Source organism: Copidosoma floridanum, unplaced genomic scaffold (assembly GCF_036245765.1).
Source record: "Copidosoma floridanum isolate Cflo_tuat_1 unplaced genomic scaffold, Cflo_Japanese_pri ptg000019l, whole genome shotgun sequence".
Taxonomy (NCBI): Eukaryota; Metazoa; Arthropoda; class Insecta; order Hymenoptera; family Encyrtidae; genus Copidosoma; species Copidosoma floridanum.
The window spans coordinates 18854032-18865607 of NW_028321896.1; the positions used below are offsets into that span (position 1 = coordinate 18854032).

At 35.1% G+C, this 11576-nt stretch overlaps 4 protein-coding genes across 8 annotated transcripts; 1 reads left to right on the forward strand and 3 right to left on the reverse strand.

Annotated features, from left to right (window-relative positions):
• Positions 1-2088: 2088 nt before the first annotated feature.
• On the reverse strand, positions 2089-5974 carry LOC106638362 (ubiquitin-conjugating enzyme E2Q-like protein 1). 5 transcript variants are annotated; one of them, XM_014351483.2, is made up of 4 exons: positions 5874-5974; positions 3909-4193; positions 3426-3827; positions 2089-3345 (listed from the first exon to the last, which is right to left on the reverse strand). In XM_014351483.2, exons 2-4 carry the CDS (start codon positions 4134-4136, stop codon positions 3211-3213), a joined length of 765 nt encoding a protein of 254 aa, XP_014206969.1. In that variant the 5' UTR covers positions 4137-4193; positions 5874-5974; the 3' UTR covers positions 2089-3210. The 5 variants fall into 5 exon arrangements, with proteins under 5 accessions (XP_014206969.1, XP_089448999.1, XP_089448998.1 ...); XM_089592873.1 differs by lacking the exon at positions 5874-5974 and adding an exon at positions 4485-5152; XM_089592872.1 differs by lacking the exon at positions 5874-5974 and adding an exon at positions 4385-5152.
• A 473-nt stretch (positions 5975-6447) lies between these two features.
• On the reverse strand, positions 6448-7692 carry LOC106638383 (transmembrane protein 231-like). Its single transcript, XM_014351506.2, has 5 exons — positions 7554-7692; positions 7320-7480; positions 7109-7231; positions 6826-7033; positions 6448-6754 (listed from the first exon to the last, which is right to left on the reverse strand). Exons 1-5 carry the CDS (start codon positions 7690-7692, stop codon positions 6489-6491), a joined length of 897 nt encoding a protein of 298 aa, XP_014206992.1. The 3' UTR covers positions 6448-6488.
• Positions 7693-7736: 44 nt separating this feature from the next.
• On the reverse strand, positions 7737-9378 carry Pef (penta-EF-hand domain containing protein peflin). Its single transcript, XM_014351498.2, has 4 exons — positions 9011-9378; positions 8657-8831; positions 8302-8580; positions 7737-8214 (listed from the first exon to the last, which is right to left on the reverse strand). The coding sequence occupies exons 1-4, from the start codon at positions 9020-9022 to the stop codon at positions 8123-8125; spliced, it is 558 nt and encodes a 185-aa protein (XP_014206984.2). The 5' UTR covers positions 9023-9378; the 3' UTR covers positions 7737-8122.
• Positions 9379-9892: 514 nt separating this feature from the next.
• LOC106638397 (uncharacterized) lies at positions 9893-11347 on the forward strand. Its single transcript, XM_014351523.3, has 5 exons — positions 9893-10394; positions 10607-10821; positions 10899-10978; positions 11053-11150; positions 11222-11347. Exons 1-5 carry the CDS (start codon positions 10196-10198, stop codon positions 11263-11265), a joined length of 636 nt encoding a protein of 211 aa, XP_014207009.2. The 5' UTR covers positions 9893-10195; the 3' UTR covers positions 11266-11347.
• The last annotated feature ends 229 nt before the right edge of the window (positions 11348-11576 follow it).

An 11576-nucleotide genomic window follows, 5' to 3' on the forward strand; every position in this document is an offset into this window, starting at 1 on the left:
GTATATACTATACAGGGAGTGAAGTGGCTTCATCGTGCTCCATTAAGCGAGTGCCGATTGCCGATAGTTAGTCCTCCTCGTCCTCCTGGTGCAGCCAAAGAAGAAAAAGGAGAAGCTTCTCTCTCTACCTACTGTTACCACACGGCTATACTGTATGTATAACGGGGAGAGGGACGCGTTTTGTAATGCCGTATAACGCATTAGCTGATTGCCATGCATGAGTGCATGCGGACGGTCTCAGCTTCCGGGCCAAAATCCAGAGTACACGTATACATAATACATACGTGTGTACATATGTAGATACCTTACACGTGTACACGCGGATTCGAAAATTAGCCTTTTGCGGGCTTACCCTTGTAATACATGTAACCCATATGTAACACATGTATGTATGTTACCCTATATGGTATGATATTTCGATAAACTAATAAGCTTCCGCAGAAATTTCGTGTGATTTATCAAGTGGCTGCGTTATGTTTGATTATATACGTGGTGCACGCGTGCTGTGCAGTACAGTGCTTCAGCCGATGAGCGGTGAAAATTAAAATATCTCTAGCTCGGAAACGTGTGTGTGTGTGTGTTATATAGAAGCTTATGTATGTACACACACACACAGGCTTCGGCACGGATACGTTTTCGATTTTATTTTCCATTTTATTTTTTTCCTGTCGAGAAATTGTGTTTCTTTTATCTGTTAGAAAGCAAAAAAAATTTTCCGTATTGTATTTGTAATGTATTTTATTCGGGAAAATCTAAATTTTTTTATTTGAGTGATTAAAAAATTCATAAAAGAATTGTGCTCGAGTCCAGTTTTTTTTTTTTTTTTTTTTTTTTTTTTCATCATCTATGCAATATAATGAAGAAAATCGTGGTCAAGCTTTCAGGCCTGATAGAAAACTTATTTTCGCATTAATGTGTAATGTGAGAAAAAAAAAGTATTTTTATAAAATTGGAAGAAATGCAGCGTAGCCTGCAGCAGAGGATGATTTAAATAGCAATAAACGCGCTAACAGAGCTTGCATTTTGATTTCGGATCCAAAGATACGGCCAAAAAAAAAATTCAATTAATCGAAATTTTTAACAATACCTTTTACAATTTTAGTACAGTCCAAAAAGAGTGCAGCACCTACGCTTTTTAAATTAAACCAGAGATCGGTCATTTTTTTTTTTTTTACCATCACTCATCTCTTGATATTTCCAACAAAATTACAATACAAGCATTCAACAAAAAACCAAAATTAAAAATTTTTTTTTTAAACCATACATCATGATGGACGATTCTTCGTGGAATCGCTCAAATGCATTAGACACAACACACATGACATAATACATCGAAAACCCATTAAAAGCCAATGTCAACAATAACAACAAGTACATGCGTGTTATATGCGAATACGAATATGTATTACAGGTAGTATTTAAATCACAGTTACATGATAAAGACGAGTTTTTTTTTTTCAATTATAATTGAACCGTTCGAGTAATGAAAATTGTATGGATTTAGTTAAAATGGTGAAATTCACTAGTTTATAGGGCCAGATATCGTAATGAGGGGGAAAAAAAGGGTACCCGGTATTGTTGCACCGCACGTAAATTGATAACCGATGGTGTATGTATATACGGACGGAGCTTGCAAGCAAGAAACTGCAGACTGCGATATTCAAAGAGAGAGAGAGAGACATGGGAGGAGGAAGTGTTTTGTGTGTGCCGCATCAGCAAGTGCAAGTGACGACGTACAATGAAAAGGGTGTTTGTCTGTGCGGTAGGATATCCTTAGATGTACATATATATATACGGAGGACGAGATACGATAGAGAGCTTGCGGCATTTGTTTTGCAATCGGGGCTGCCGGCGCAGCACTGCTTATATACATGTACATGGGAAAGACCGATAATGCCCCTCCCCTTGCCCTCCGCCCAACTAGATGCGTGGCTTGTTTCTCTTTTCTAATTAAAACTTGATCAAGCAAATAAGTTGCGTGCTTTATCGCGTGTACAAAAATCACGTGGCTGACGCTGTGTAGATTTTCAAAAATATGTGCTTTGAGTCGAGTGCGAGTATGAATTCTTTTTTTTTTTTTTTTTTTTTTCCATTTATTTTTACAAGTTTCTTCGATGGTTTTGATAAAAATTGTATCATTTTCAAACGTCTGTTTTTACACGATATTTTACCTTTAAAACTTGCATAGCTACGAATTCAGTAGTTTATAGATTATTCACAGGTTTTGAATTTAAGGGCATTACTCGTTCCTTCTTTTTGTTATTCTGAGCAAGTCGTGCAAAGCATCGGGGATACCCATCGGGGATAACTTACCACACACTGGTTATTATTATTTCAAAAAAATGTTATGGGCACAAAATAAAAGTGCACGCGAAAGACGAGAAGATCAGTTTATTATTTCATCTCACGTGGGTACATGAAAAAAAAAAAAAATCGGTTTTTTAAAGTATTTTCCAGAGATGCATTTTCCTTATATTAATCATCTACCTGAGAAAACACTGCAAATCGCAATAATTTTTTCGCAAATTCTCATTCGTGATACCTATTGAATAAGTATGTACGCAAAACCCGTACATGTTTATTTATCATTACGCGACCTATATTATTGATGGTTAATTATTTGTTCTCGTCTTTAATTAATTATATGTTAACTTTGTTCAAAAATTACACAAACTGTGAGTCCAATGCCCCAAACACCATGACTTTTGATTTTGAAATAGTGCAATATTACATAATTTAATTGATAAATAATATACTGTCCATTACGAGTCAATTTTTCATCTGAGAATTTTACAATTTCAATTTTTTCAAGTAAGTCATGGATGACATATTATTTTTTAAATCTCAATATTTGGTATTAAAAGATGTCTAATAATCCAGACATTTCGTGCAAATAAATATTGCTAATAAAAACGGCGCAAAACTCAACAATAACAACATTTACATTAATAAAATTAAGATAACGTAAAATCAGCTTGAAAAATTAATTTTTCAATTAAAAGACTAGTATTATTCATGGTATAAATTGTCTAGTAAAAATTAATCTGCGCCATTTTTTGTCGAGATTCTTTAAAAATACCATTAAGTATGCACACGTTTAAGAATACATATTCTTATATTATTTATTTTTATCTTAAAAATCTATGGATGTTGGAATACGAGATGACCAAAATCTCTATCCTTGAGGTACACTCTTTAAAATATTGATACTCAACCTTCGGCTAATGGTGGAGTGACCCAACCATATTTGTCATGAGTTTTGACTAAACTTCTAAAAGATTCCTCAGCAGAACGTCTGTTGAACGCAGCAGAATGACTAGTCTTTGGTTTTCTTGCAATTCGTCCCTGTAACAATAATATTTTATATACAATTTTTATAACCATATTCAACAATAACAAAAATCAGTAGTATTCGTTAAAATTACCTGGCCTTTGACAACACTTGCTGCAAATTGAGTTATCACAGCTTCGAGTGTGTAAGCACTTGCCCATCCTCTGGGTGTGAGTAACTCCATGCATATTGCTCCACCTTCCATCACGAAACCTTTTTCAATGCGTGGAGAAATGACTCTAATAAACGGAGGAGCAAACGGAAAGTTTTCTGGAAATACAACGTGCAGGAGAATATGAGGGATCCCAAACTCCTTCATATCGGTGGCAAGTTCACTTTCTGGATCAATTTTGTATAGTCTAATGTGCCATTCGAAAAGATTATCGTTAACAAGTTCGGCAGTAAATGTTGGGTCTCTATGCTGCATTCTTTGAATTTCACTAAATTCTTTCATCAGTCTTCTTAAACGCACTCCCTTTTCTGGCACTGCAAGACTCTAAAAATTTCACATTTGTGATAATAATTTCGTTCAACATGTCTACATCAATACAGAAAGATAATCGTTTTAGGATGATACCTGTGAGCTACTTCCAGAAGACTTTTTGGCTTTGAAAAAGGAATTGGCATTGTTTGTCGGGCTGGTGCTTGGCTTCTCAGGCACGGGCACCTCTGGTGTGACCACATCAGATCTGTGATGTCTTCCAAGAAATCTCCGGGATGGTGAATTAGTAGAGAGGCCATTGGCTGTTTCTTGTTCGCTAATTTTTTCAGATGAACGAAATAGCTTCTTGAATACTCTACTCATGATTCTAGATATGGTGGCCTAGCTTTCTGCTCAAATTGATTGCTCTTTCAGGAGAACCTGCAAACAAAGCCAGATCCAGTAAACGTGTATAGTACGAGTCAGCAAGAAAGAGAAGACAAAGTTTTGAAATAACAAGGTAGATGAACAGATATAATTATGTATGGAAAGGGAAGAAGAAAAAGGGTTTAACCTCTTGCATGCGAAGTGTGGGTCTCTATACTCTATCTCTGTATCTCTGTCAGACGTACAAAAATGAAATGCACCAGCAGAAGCAGAGAGGCTTTCAACTCGAGGCAAAGAGATGGCAAAAGTTGGTGTGCAGCAACATTATTTTTAAGTTTGCGTTACCAAAGTAACTGTTGGCAGTGTATACACATCAGGTACTACGGGATAGGTACTTATGTATCGATATTGGCCGTTTTCGCGATGTAAACTAAACTGTCACCACTTATACTTTGGACTGCTCGTTCGTCCGAGCTTCAGCAACGACGCTCGTCAAGACACTGCAGAACAAGAGGAAGACGAATGAGAGAGTGTATCATCACACTTCTTTGTCGTGCATACACATACTTAATGCATGTGCCCGTTTGTACGCCTACTTAGTAAGTTAGTTACACTCTCTGTCTGGAGTCACCGCGACGCAACAAAAACAAAACCAAGCTAAAATGTGCTCCTCCGCGCGCGCGCTCTCTCTCTCTCTCTCAAATCACCTACTCTTTTCAATTTACATACAAATAAATGCGTGTGTGCACCATCCGTATGGGAATAATGGTTATTAAATGGTAATGAAAAAATGCCGTTGCAATCTATCAAAGTTTTATTTCTTAAATTGGCGTTTTAATACAAGCGGAGTGCGAGAGAATTTCAATGCGAATTGTAACCAAATGAACGAAATGGATTTTTTTTTAAATATATGATTGATTAGTGTTTACTGCAGTGTTAATGAAAATGACAAATGTTGATGCTGACGGATGAACAGACAGATTTATCTAATCCCCCGTTCCCCCCTCCAAATCCAAATCTTCAAAACACACAGTACACACACCCTTAAGGCTTAAACCCTTTGCCAATTGCACACACGCACACACGCACACTAAGCCGCGAGATTTGAAAGTCGGGTGTAAGCGACTTGCCAAATAATTGGCTCTATACCTTGCGATTCTCGCTTATTATTAACCATCTGTGCACCAAAACGTATATATATATATATATATATATATATATCGTTGATTTTATTGCGTTAACGCATTTTATTTTACAACCGACCCCTGAATGAGTTCTTTACAGTTCGTTTCATTGTGTTGTTGCAAGATTGATTGAGCGCGAACAGAGTAAAAAAATAATGCGACAATAAAACGAATTTAAAATAGAATGTAAATAACTATACTTATATACATCCTTCCCTTGTCTTTTATTAAATTTAAAGAAAGAACTGTTCAATGAACCCGAACGCAACCTTTTTTTTTTTTTTTTTTTCAAACAAATTTGACACAAAGGGCCGTGTGTGAACGCGACGGTGACAACGACGACGCGATGTCAAAATATACTTAACACGCTGAATAATATAAGGAGGAGTGAAGGTGGATAGAGAGAGAAGCTTGGCCATATTCACGCCAATTGTTCTGTTACATATATACAGGTATAGGCAATTGTTTTTAACTTGATGACGTTAATGGCGCACCGGAAAAGTAAGTAATTAACAGAAACAATGGACCAATACTCAAGTACTACACTTACTCATTCGAACATTTTTCAAATACAGCAGAGAACAGACAACAGAGAATCAGCACATCACAACGAAAAGCAATCCTATGGGCATAACAATTAACTACAAGCGGAGCAGCTATAAATCACACATATGTATTAACTGTTGTTTATGAACAAACTTCAATTCGTTTATGCATCTGTGGTTAATATTAATCTCAGATTTTCTCAGCAGTATAGGTAGTCTAACTATTTTAAAGCTCTCTCGACTCTCAACTCCTGGGGGGATATTCCGTAACTTCTGCACCACGCCACGCCACAACTTGACGTCACGTTACACTGTATGAAGTAAATAGTAACGTACCGTCAGTCTGTGGTGTGACTGGTGTGTAGAGGTTACGGAGTACTTACCTCCCCTCAACCCTCAATCCCTGTCCCTCTTTACAAAACTGGCACATATAAAAAGATAAGGTAAGTATAAGTACACATATATGATGTATCATGTGTTTCGTAAAAATATTAGCAAGTTGTCTGGTCAAATAATAAACGTAGATACAATACTTTGTTTTACAAATTTTATAGAAAAAACAAAACTGTTTTTTGCGAAAAAAAAACTTGGTCGAAAAGTACAAAATGTAAAAAAATAGTTCAAGACTTTTGCTGCCAAGGTACCAAAACGAAGCTCCTCAAGCTCTTGGCAGCAAACATTCCTGTCAAGCTCCTCCTGACAAAGTAAATGATGACGAGAAAGATCGAAAGATACTGCATCCAGGCCCATTTTATCTCCTCCCAGAATCCAGGCTGGTACTTTATTGCTTGGGTAGCGTAGAAAATTTCTGCCTTTATTGTTACCTGCTCGTCTGATATAAATCCCAAGTTGGGCAGTACCCTTAGGTTCGATACTCTACCTGAAACTGCAAACGTAAAATACAGTTAAACTAACGCTGAGAGAAAAACGTAATTTTTAAAAAGCAATCAATCATACGTAATCGATTTGCGTTGTCTATCAGTAATTCGGGCAAAGTAAAACGATTGAGATCAGTGCTGTTATCCTCGGCATGGTAAATCCCATCGTGCAATAAAACGCTATTTTGATGAATTGCCAAGTCCCCTACAAAGTACAATTCTTGAGCTTCGTGTGCCACTGTGTGCTCAATTGCAGTCATAGCTTCGACCGCAACCCGAATGTGTTCCTGAAAAAATTAGATAAAAAAATCATCAAGTTTTACAAGAGTTCTGTCGGGCAAAACAACTTTTTTTACTCGTACCTTCAATTCATAATTGAAGAACAATAACAGCATGACAGACGTTACTGGCTTGTTTGTAAAGAACGATGCTTCAAAGTGTAGAGAATCCTGTATCGTGTTTTTATCGTTATCAGCTTCTTTGACCTGCAGTCATTAAAATGCATTTCTTTGTAGTGCTTTTTTTAAAACCTTTTTTTCGACCACTCTATTTTCTAAAATTGTCGAACGTTACCTTGACAATGTGACAGTCGTCGTTTATTAAATTGTCTTTGTAGTGAGAAAAGGTAGAACAAATCACTGGATTTGCGTTTTCTCGCTCAGCCAACAAAAAGTATTTATGTTTGAAGTGAACATTTGGTTTTTCCCAATAAGTTCGAGTTCTAATCCAAAAACCTAAGATATTGTAAAATAACAGAAATCCAGCATGAATAAACAAAATATTAAATTTTTTTTTGACACAACGTACCTCCTGTATGATAAATAAAATATAACGGTGTCACTAGACTAAATAACATCGCTATTATTACAACAATCGCACTGACTGAACAAGCTCTCACTCTATACAAATACTTAACATTACTGGAATATATATTTAATATAGCCATTATCACTTTCTTTGAATGAAACGATCAGTTTGTACCACAGAGTTTTGTATATGATTCTGGTTACCTTGGCAACCAGTGTATAAAATAGAGTGAAAATCTATGAGACATGTTTTCTAAGGCAAGAAACTGTTTATTAAATTTAATTTAACTTGTTCAGGACATTTAGTTTAATAAATTTGTTCATTTAGTATTTACATCAGCAAATATACAGACACTTTGTTATCAACTAAAAACAATTTTCATGATTTATCCATGAAAAAAATAAAACATAAACTGGAAGTATTTAAATTATTTCTTGTTTCACATGTAAAGTAAAGGTACAGTGTAAAATACTCGGTTTCACCATAAATTATGTCAAAGTGCTAGGTAACATTGTACAATATTTATAAAAAATATAAAAGCTTATTTAAAATACTGGAATCGGGAATTTTCAAACATCACAGCTCAGAGCCACTTTTAAAAAATCTTCAAAACCAATTTTGATCACACCAGTCCTCTCAGTATCTCTGATCCTGAACTCATCTAAAATTTTTGAAAAATGTATATTATGTACACAGTATACACTTGTTAAATGCAACTCGCATATTAGAGTCATACATATAAGTTTACCTGTGAATTTTTGTATTTGCACACACAATACAATGAATTCATCAACAGTGAGTGACCCTTGATTGTTACAACAATCTCTTGACATTAAAAAGCTAATGAAATCCAGGCTAAGCCTGTAACCCATTTGCTCAAAAGCTAAAGCTAATTCTTTTTCTTGAATGGATCCCGAATTGTCACTATCATATTTTTTAAAGACTCCCAACCATGCATTGACATAGCAAAACAGAGCTTGAAACTCATTCAAATTTATTGACTGTTTGTTTACCTTGGCAAACATTCCTACAAATAGGATCATCTTTTAATCAATTTTTATCATACTAAATGAAAACAAATTTTTGGAGATTTTTATATTCACCCATTAATAAACGGACTGCTTTAATGGAAAACGTTCCACCTTGTCCATTAGCTAAAACTCTTTGCAATTCAAGAACCGTTATCTGACCACTATTATCTGCATCTGCCAAAGAAAACCACTGTTGAACTTGTGGATTAACTTGACGAGGATCTTCTGATGCTCCATAAGCGTATCCCTATGAAATTTATATAAACATTTTTTATTCACTTGAGACAACAGACACACTTTAAAAAATGATTGCTTCTAGCTTAGTATTTTAAGTAATTTTATTCACTCAATATTTAATATCAGATAATATTATTATCGAAGAAATACGTGGTAATACTATTAAGATAATTTAAAGTATTGACTCACCGGATAGGACATATTTTCGACGAGCAGACGTGTATCAACTGTTGTTGGATTGTGTATATGTGTGTAAGTGGTTTAGCAGTGAACTTTTTTTACACGTCAAAACACTGTAACCTTTTGTATGTGGAATCAAAAAAACGTCGCCGTTTTATGGGGGATGCTAATATATATATATAATAAAAGAAGGCACGCGCGTGTTTTTTTTCAGCAACGAATTGTGACGTCATCATGCAAAATGGCGGAAACAGCAGAGAGGCATAAATTCAAAATGAACATAAAAGACGGAGTTTAAAAATTAAACTTGCTCCAAATATTTTGGCTAAAATATAGATAGTTGTCAACACTTTGATCTTTACAGAATAAATAGTTGTTTTACTAACAATTTTATTTTGTTAATAGAGATAAAATGCGTAATAACAAAAATATTTTACTTGTGCCGAAAGCTCTTGGGCATATTTATTAATCTTTTTCGAAGAGTTTTTGATTTTTTTGGAATACAGGGTATTTATCCTATCAGAAAAACCCTAGGAAATGTTGTTGATATTTTTCGTCAGGGGCAGGGTTCAAACCCACGACCCCTCGAGTTTCTCCGACAAACGTGCTTAGCGCATCGCTCTAGATATTTAAATACGTGGGTGAATGAAGCCCTATTGAATAAAAAAAAAATCGTCTAAATGAAATTGGTAAGTACTATGATGTATGATCCTCAATTAGTGCCCGACACCTTGCACTTGGGCATTCGTTCGGCCAGTACCGGTGGAGCTTCTGTACAGCGTATACACACACACGTATCATATTTGCTCCAACCTCCCCCTTTTATTTTCGACTGTTTGCGTTGCTGATAAAATATACCTACTTATAAGGTATGTTGATGACTTAAGTTTTACTTCTTTAAATTCAAAAACAGACACGTTCTGAAATCAAGCACACGTCGACAGTATATTTTATACTTTGTAGGTATCGTGTGTCGTTGAGTCATAGGTAGAACGAATCACACAACAAAAAGTTCTGCGATAAATAGATTGAATGTCGAGCTCACGGTGTTTAGTCAAAAATTAACTCGTGGGCGGTGATAAAGTTTGTTTGTTTTTTTTTTTTACGGAACTTTGGTGTTTTCTTTGTGTCACGCGTTATCGAATGATTGCTCCAAGTTACGTATTTTCCGGGAGTGAATAGTTACACGGGAATATGAGACTCGACAAAATAAACGCGAGCTGTTGTACTTATTGTCGTTTTTGTTCAAGTCACTTCAAACAGTCGACCAATAAACGCCTGAATTACAGTTTTCATTGCCTTCCTTACGTTTTGCTCGTTATTTTTTTTTTCTCGACGATTAATGGTGCTTACGCAGCAGATAGTTCACTAGTATCGCGAAAACCCAAGAAAGGTACACTCTCTCATTTATCTAGTTATTACATTTATTCGTATTGTATTACGCAATGATCCTAGGTTACTTTGTTGTTTATTTTGTATGAAATTTTAGCTGAAAAGAAATTCACGCATTTGTCTCAGCTGTATAATATAACCTCATTTTAACACCTTATGTTGACAAACGTATTAAGACTATACACCTCTAATGTATATGTACCTTTTTTATAGACTTAGAAACAGATACAATTTTGTGCCGACGTTGCGGATATGAATTGGCTGGTAATCATGAGATAATCAACCATCTAAGTCCTCAGGCAGAAGTCATACCGGATGAAACTCTTTTTGAACGCAAAGGAGTAGACATACAAATCTTGAAAAATTCATTCAACATCAAGTTTCATACAATTACTTTAACGAAATCAGAATGTGTTCCAGTTAACGACGTTGGTATTCTTGTATTTAAAATATTCTGTCTTCAACTCTAATTTCTTTTTTTACATGTGGTATTAATTTTCTTCAGTGGTATATGGGAGAAAATTGGTACCCTGGTTACGCTTGGAAACCTTGTATATGTCCACGGTGCAGAACATATCACGGATGGTAATTATTGAAGTTAAAGATTTCAAAATTTTTATATTTTATTTAAATGACATTACTTGAAATTTATTTTTTAGGCTCTTTGAACCATTAGGAGTTGCACAACTGAATACTAATTATATGTCCAGTAAGGCATTTTTTATGCTTAAACTTCATAATTTAGCAAGCGCTAAGTGTATGTATGAACTTGATATTGATTTTAGGCATACTATTGTCAAAAATTTACTTTTCATTTATAATTTTTAGTTGTCAACTCGTTACTTGTAACTCCTAAATCTTATGTAAGTTAAAAATGACTGAATCAACACCAAGCTTTTTGCAATCTTGCGAAGAAGAGTTTAAAGATCGTTACACCGTAAAAGATGAAGAGTTTATGAAAATTAAAGAGGCAGGTATAAATAATCCACCAATCGTTGATGACAACTATGAAAGTAGAAATCAAAGGTCTCATCATGGCAGAGGTGGACGTAATCAAAATTGGCAAAGGCGTGATTATGACAGGCGTTATTCACAAAGATAAAGGGACCGATAGCTGATAATGCTGGTGCTTATAACATATAAGAATATGTGTAATGATTGATTGAATAATATTAAAAAAAAA

Bases quoted from the DNA above. Each gene is read 5' to 3' on its own strand.
- Pef (XM_014351498.2), bottom strand. The intron at 8,581-8,656 runs GTGAATATAAAA...TCCTATTTGTAG, and splicing joins AGCAGTCCGTTTATTAATGG to GAATGTTTGCCAAGGTAAAC. The intron at 8,215-8,301 runs GTAAACTTATAT...CAAAAATTTTAG, and splicing joins GCAAATACAAAAATTCACAG to ATGAGTTCAGGATCAGAGAT.
- LOC106638397 (XM_014351523.3), top strand. From the start codon at position 10,196: ATGAGACTCGACAAAATAAACGCGAGCTGTTGTACTTATTGTCGTTTT. The intron at 10,395-10,606 runs GTACACTCTCTC...CCTTTTTTATAG, and splicing joins ATCGCGAAAACCCAAGAAAG to ACTTAGAAACAGATACAATT. The intron at 11,151-11,221 runs GTATGTATGAAC...TATAATTTTTAG, and splicing joins TAATTTAGCAAGCGCTAAGT to TTGTCAACTCGTTACTTGTA.
- LOC106638362 (XM_014351483.2), bottom strand. From the start codon at position 4,136: ATGAGTAGAGTATTCAAGAAGCTATTTCGTTCATCTGAAAAAATTAGC. The intron at 3,828-3,908 runs GTATCATCCTAA...TGAAATTTTTAG, and splicing joins CTTCTGGAAGTAGCTCACAG to AGTCTTGCAGTGCCAGAAAA. The intron at 3,346-3,425 runs GTAATTTTAACG...TTATTGTTACAG, and splicing joins CAAGTGTTGTCAAAGGCCAG to GGACGAATTGCAAGAAAACC.
- LOC106638383 (XM_014351506.2), bottom strand. From the start codon at position 7,692: ATGGCTATATTAAATATATATTCCAGTAATGTTAAGTATTTGTATAGA. The intron at 7,232-7,319 runs GTAACGTTCGAC...TAATGACTGCAG, and splicing joins ACGACTGTCACATTGTCAAG to GTCAAAGAAGCTGATAACGA. The intron at 7,034-7,108 runs GTACGAGTAAAA...TAATTTTTTCAG, and splicing joins TCTTCAATTATGAATTGAAG to GAACACATTCGGGTTGCGGT.